This window comes from Pygoscelis adeliae, unplaced genomic scaffold, assembly GCF_000699105.1.
Source record: "Pygoscelis adeliae isolate BGI_AS28 unplaced genomic scaffold, ASM69910v1 Scaffold71, whole genome shotgun sequence".
Classification (NCBI taxonomy): Eukaryota; Metazoa; Chordata; class Aves; order Sphenisciformes; family Spheniscidae; genus Pygoscelis; species Pygoscelis adeliae.
This window is the reverse complement of record NW_008824356.1, coordinates 6,503,316-6,509,601: the sequence shown is the minus strand read 5'-3', so window position 1 is coordinate 6,509,601 and position 6,286 is coordinate 6,503,316. Positions and strand designations below refer to the sequence as shown.

The 6,286-nt window shown below is 41.5% G+C and overlaps 1 protein-coding gene across 1 annotated transcript in view; it reads left to right on the top strand.

Annotated features, from left to right (window-relative positions):
- The first annotated feature begins 304 nt into the window (after positions 1 to 304).
- The window catches only part of POMT2 (protein-O-mannosyltransferase 2), a 29,718-nt gene continuing 23,736 nt past the window's right edge, over positions 305 to 6,286 (top strand). The window contains exons 1-5 of the mRNA XM_009319409.1: positions 305 to 383; positions 1,203 to 1,307; positions 2,459 to 2,567; positions 3,426 to 3,534; positions 5,225 to 5,384. Coding sequence (XP_009317684.1) covers positions 324 to 383; positions 1,203 to 1,307; positions 2,459 to 2,567; positions 3,426 to 3,534; positions 5,225 to 5,384 — 543 coding nt within the window. The 5' untranslated portion in view covers positions 305 to 323. The remainder of the gene's footprint in view (positions 384 to 1,202; positions 1,308 to 2,458; positions 2,568 to 3,425; positions 3,535 to 5,224; positions 5,385 to 6,286) is intronic.

Genomic DNA, 6,286 nt, shown 5'->3' with positions numbered 1-6,286 from the left:
TGGTTTTGGGGATCTGCGGGTTGCGGGCTGACTTTTTGTAACATCTCTAAGCTCAGCCTGGAATCAGAGGGGCAGACTAGAGGTTTTGGAGTCCTAATATCAAACTCTTTAAAAAGGATCCTGCCTAGAATGGCTGAAGTGCTCTCCATGATTTCCCAGTGAATTTAATGCATTGTCTCATATAGAGTGTATGGCACTAACCCTCTATATGATGAAAAGCGTGAGTAGAAAGACCTTCCTGGATTTTTTTACTGTCTGCAGCATTATAGCAGGTTGTTTGGTGGTGTTTTTTTTCCAGTTGGGATGAAACTCATTTTGGGAAGATGGGAAGTTACTACATTAATCGGACCTTCTTCTTTGATGTCCACCCCCCTTTGGGGAAGGTAAACCCTTTTGTTACATGTTTTAGAAGCCACAGGAGTGGGCCAACAAAAGTCTTCCCCATCCTTCTGGCTGAAGGATGTGATGAACACCAATACCTTTCCTAACTGTTGTTGGCATCATGGTAGTTTGCATTCTCTATCCAGAGCCTCAACTTTCATCTTTTCTTCTTTACAAAAATCCTTTGAATGTGGGAAAACAAAGCAGTATTGCATGTTGGGTATTTGAAAGGCTTGACGTTAAATAATGAACATGGCACTTACCTGGTTTGGAGGGGATATTTAATAGAAGTCTACAGTTCAAAGGAACCAAACAGTTCCTGATAGCTTGTGTGTAAATAAGACTCCTCCCACAAAGGACCCTGAAAGCCTCAACTTGCTATTCTGTAATCGATAAACTTATTCTAGCAACAGTGTGCAGTGTTGATGAAGGTGCACTCCTGCCTCAGAACGATATCTTCCTTTCAGGTTGAGTCTCCTTAAACTATAGGAATAGGGTGCTATGGGAGAATCTACCGAGACAGAATTCTCTCTGCTAAATCCCACACCTGGTATTTCTCTTGAGCTTGCAGTCATCACTATAGTCAGCAGCCAAAGTCCTTTTGATCCCTTCTGATTTTGCCTTTAGACAAAGGGCAGTATGTATGCATATGAATTCTGTACATAAACTCTTGTTTGGATGATGTGGCTGAGTTAAGTAGTTATCCTCTGGATCAGACTTGGCTTCTATAAAAATCTTAACCTGCTGCTGGCTTGGATACTCCTTCCTCCAATGTGATTTCCCTGACCGTTTTTTTTTTTTTTTTCACCTTTCCTCTTCAGATGCTGATTGGACTTGCTGGCTACCTTAGTGGATATGATGGTACATTTCCTTTCCAAAAGCCAGGGGACAGATATGAGCAGCACAACTATGTGGGAATGAGAGGGGTAAGGCTCTACAGGCTAGTGTCAAGCTGGTTAGCTCTTCTGTGCTTTTCAGTACAGAGTGTTACGTCATAAGAACAGCTCTCCTGGATCAGATCAGAGGTCTGTTTAGCCCTGTGCCTTGTCTTTAAGCTCCTCAGAAAAGTGTTAGTGGTTGTATTGTGAATAAGTCTTAATGTCTGGCTGTGAGAGGCCAGGTAAGAAAGTAAGGTCATTGTTGAGGCCAACCCTTGCTGCTAATTAGTGGGACTACACTCCTGAGTGGGATAGGTATCTTGCCTGTTCTGCAAAGGGAACATTGCTGAGCTTGGGCTTCTGCTCACTCCATTGTGCCTGGCTGCTCTGCTGGAGAGCCAAGGATGTCAAAAAGCCAGGATCATCATGGTTTGCCACCACCAGTGACACTGAGCTGAGTAAGCTGATGGGGCGGGGGAATTACTATTCAGAGTGGTATTCTATCTGAAACCCTGGCTGTACTGCTATCTAGGAGGACCAAGAGCCATAAAACTGACAGCAGATAACACGAGCCAAAAAAAGAAACAGTGGCCAATTGCTAGTGCCTAGAAAGAAGGATAAAAACTGGGAAGGCATATTTTCTTGGTTTACTTTCTAGGTCTCCAGCAATTTGTGGTTCTAGATTTCCCTGAGCCAAAGGTGGGAGAAGTGCTAGAACCAGGCGTTGAAGAGAACAAATTTTACTGTGATGCTGCTTTTTTTGTTTTGATTTCTGTTCTTCCTCCTCCTAACTATCCTCAGTCTCATTTGTGTAGGGGAGGTGATACTGGTCTGCTAAAGATGTAAGGTACAGGTATATTTTGTTCTTAGATTTCATATTCTAATATCTTGTTAAAATAAGTTGAGTGTGGTGGATGTGTAGTGCACCTACTTGACATATCTTTTTATGAATATCTGATGTAGTCTAGCAGGAGGATGACCAACTGTTGTTACTGACACCTCTAGAGACAGAACAGAGCGAGCAGCTGTCCTCTGAACAGTATCTTTGTTCATTTGGCTTTTGTCTGATGTTCTTAGTGAGTCAGTTCGGCTACTGCAATACCTCCTGTTGTTGGTAGGTGTGGAAGATGAAGGAAGGGAAAGGGTGTGGGTGCTTTGGGGAGGGTTATAACTTCTCCCGTGATCTTCTTTTCCTGCAGTTCTGTGCATTTCTTGGCTCCTGCCTGGTTCCCTTTGCCTACCTCACAGTGTTGGAACTGTCAAAGTCACTGCCAGCAGCCTTACTCACGGCTTTCATCCTTATTTTTGGTAGGTGTTCCTGCTACAGCAAAATTGAGCAGGCTAATTGTTCAGAGAATTTAATTTCTGGATTTTCGTGTGTTACTTAGCCAGGGGATATTGGGGTTAACAAGAGAGGTTCCCAAAAGCAAAGTAATTCTGCTTTATATATATAAGGCTTTTTAATTGGTGATCCCCTTGAGAATTTTACAGTCTTGTTTAGTTCATAGGTACTTCTGTTATGTGCGTAACCACAGCGTTGGACTACGTTTCACCTCAATTTTAAGAATTTTTATAAGGTGGATAGTCAGGAATGATTTTGCCCACTAGTGACATATTGATGTCTCCTGTATGAATTGTAGAGATATTTAACAGCCTACTGCATTACTGTGGAAGAGTTCACAGTAAGAAATGAATAAAGTTCCTTGTTGAATTGAGCCAAGTGGAGAAATTAACATTGCAAATGGAGTTATGCAAGTTGGGGTTTTGTGAGGGGACATGGATATTGAGGCATGGAGACTTAAAAAATGAATATGACTTGATATTTTATAGGTAACATCTGAAAGATGACTTCTCCTGTAGCATCCTCTGGCACCATGCTCATGCCTTAGTAGGTAGATCATTGCTGTCTGTAACGCTCTCCATCTGAATATGTTAGCAGTACCTCCCAAATGGTGTTTCACAGATACTGTTTTACTGCCTGTTATTTGTGAGGGGTTTTTTTCATTTGTTACCCAAGTATAAGTTGAAATGTTCTGATCTGCTTCTGTTTCTAAAATTTCCCTTGTTCCCTTTGTCTTGACTACACTGAGGAAACTGGCTTCCTGCAATCTTAGATTCACTTTGGAACCGCAAGCCTTTTTGACATTGTTGTGCATCTGTTTGCAGATACGGGCTGTATTACTTTGTCCCAATATATTCTGCTGGACCCCATTCTGATGTTCTTCCTCATGGGAGCTGTTCTGAGTATGGTGAAATGTAACAGCTGTGCAGATAGGTAAGATAGAGATGATAATTTTGTTAGACTATAGGTACTCAACTTTCACACAGGTAAAGTACTAGAACATGTCTGCCACTTGGTAGTCTGGGTGAATGGCTGAGATGAGATTTGTTTCAGGAAATCTGGAGGTGAAAATGGTTCATGGTAGGGGAGAGAAATTTTTAATATGAGGGTTTGTGGAACTATGGAGAAAATATCATGACTGGGGTAAACCAGGAGAGAGACTGAAATAGATTATTTTAGCATGAAAGGAAATTTCAGCAGAAATTGTGTTTATGGAACTGCAAATCTTGAAAATGAAGGTTAAAGCTTTTTAAAACTTGACAGGAAAGAAAGCTAGTGTAGGGCGTTGTAGGTCAGAGAAGGAGGAATGAAGGATGGTTGGAGCCTGTTCAAGGCTTTGCTCCTTAATGGCAAAAATATTAATTTGTTATCTTGAACCAGTCATTTTGTCTCCAGGCTGGAGAAGCACAGCTTATCTGTGACTGTAATCCTATAAGCACTTACAAAATCCTGCTAGCTGAGGTAAATAGTGTAATTTGTTTGGTTCAGAGAAATTGGTACCAAAAATTTGAGAGAAATATAGCCAGGATGTTTCTGAATAAAGCAGTTAAGTTGTTCAGGATATTTGCTGTAGACCCATCCAGAGGGGGATGGTGATTTATAGGTATTAGGATATGTCAGAAGGCTTCTTTGTAGCTGGGCTGTACAGAGTAGTTTCCCCATGATGCATCCAGAATTCAAAGACATAAAAGCTTAGAATACTGTGTTATATATGAGCAATTTTTGTTTCATGAAATGTTCAAGAACTGATCATATCAATCTTAGCGTGACTGCAGCACACATGGCTAAAATGCAGCCTGCAGCGTCATGTGGGGCCATCCAAGGGCCATCCTCATCTACAACACACACCCCAGGGAGTGCAAGCACTAAGTTACAGGGCAGTGTTTGATCAGCTCTGTGTGCCTTGACCTGAACTTATTTCTCATGTCTTAGAGCTAATCCTCTTTTCAAACTAGTTGATTTTATGCAAATTAAAAGCCAGCTGTAGCTATTTTGTTGCTTAGCAGGTCACGGGGATTTTGTCTAGCCAAAATACAAGCATCAAGGCATCAGGAGTCAGTAGGAAAAGGATTTTAAGTTCTGGTGTCATCTTTTCTCATCTTTTCTCTGTGGTTCAATTTTAGTTTAGTTTGTAATTTGTTTGCTTTTTGCTGCAGCTTTTGTTTGTGCTTCGGGTAGATATTTTCCACTATGGCCTTTCTGCTTTAGGAAAAGTAGCTGTTCTTTCTCTCCTGTTCTCCCCCACGTCCTTAGCTTTCTGAGAGATGTAAATTTGCATTTTATGGAGCAAAAGTCCTGTTTCTATTTTCAGACCTTTCATGTGTCAGACTTCCTTCATACTAGTATTTTAGCTTATACCTGGTGTCTATGTTCCCTTCCTTAAAGGGGAGATTTAGGGCTGCCCAGGCTTAAGTGTTTGGGCCCTTCTGAAGCCCATATCAGGGGTATCCTTGCATCATTCTAAAATTAATGAAAAAATTATCTTTCTATTCCTCATGGGCTCCTGAGAAGAAGATGGAATGTAATTTTGCGGGGTAGCCAATTTGCTGTTTGTTCTCCTGATCACAGATGCCCATTCAAGTAGCCATCATTTATTTACTGACCTGCTCTATCTGTCCTGCAGGCCATTTTCTGCTTCCTGGTGGTTCTGGCTGAGTCTGACTGGTGTGAACCTTGCTGGAGCAATGGGGGTAAAGTTTGTTGGCCTTTTTGTAGTCCTCTTGGTTGGCCTGAACACAATCTATGACCTATGGGACTTGCTGGGGAACCTCAGCCTGTCACTGGTGAGTGTCAAAAACTTTTCTTTACGTTAAGGGTTTCTTTGTTTTGTTTTGCTTTCCTTTGCCTTTGTAATTCTCCTAGTTATTGACAAACATGGAACGAGCCAAACAGTGGTACTCTGTCTGCAGCAAACAGGGGCATCTGAGGTGGATGATGATGATTAAAGATGAAGGTTATAATGGAAAAACTATTGCCATATGTTTAAGAAAACCCACATATGTCAGCAGGATATAATGTCATAAGAGCACAGCTAAAAGGTGGTTACTTTTTCTTGAGAGAAACTATTACCTTTCCAGTTGGATGAACTTTATTTCAATCTAGATTAAAAATGTTCATTGGGAATGGCTGTACAATGGCCCAAAGTAAGATGTTGTCCAACACTGTTACATGACCTTCTGAGGAGCACATGCTACCTGGCAGACAGGCATGTCTTGCAGCACCTATAGTTTGCATAAGCAGTGCAAGCTCAGGCTCCGCTTCACAAGAGTACGGGGGCACAGGCTGAGTAGCAGTAGCATGCTGTAGTCCATCACGAGTCATAGGCATGCTCTGCAACCTGCAGTCTCTGTAGCCAGTCCTAAGGATGAAGGCAGCCATAGCCTGCTTGATTTCACACACATTTAGTTCTTATAAGCTCTAAGAAATTTGCTAGTGTGTTCAGGTGCCCTGTTCTAATATATTGCATTTTATATTTGGGGACTGTGAAATCTAATAATTGGAGAAGTACCTTGATGTACCATTTGCTGTCTTGCAACCAGCAGGAAAACAAATTCTTCAAGCACATCTTTTAAAAGGTGTTCAGTTGTCCTCTTTTGTCAGCCTCTTCTGAAGCTTGAAAATTCTGTATCTTTCACTTACTGGTTTTGTCCTTTTGTCTCATGAACAGTGGGGGTTTTGGGGGACT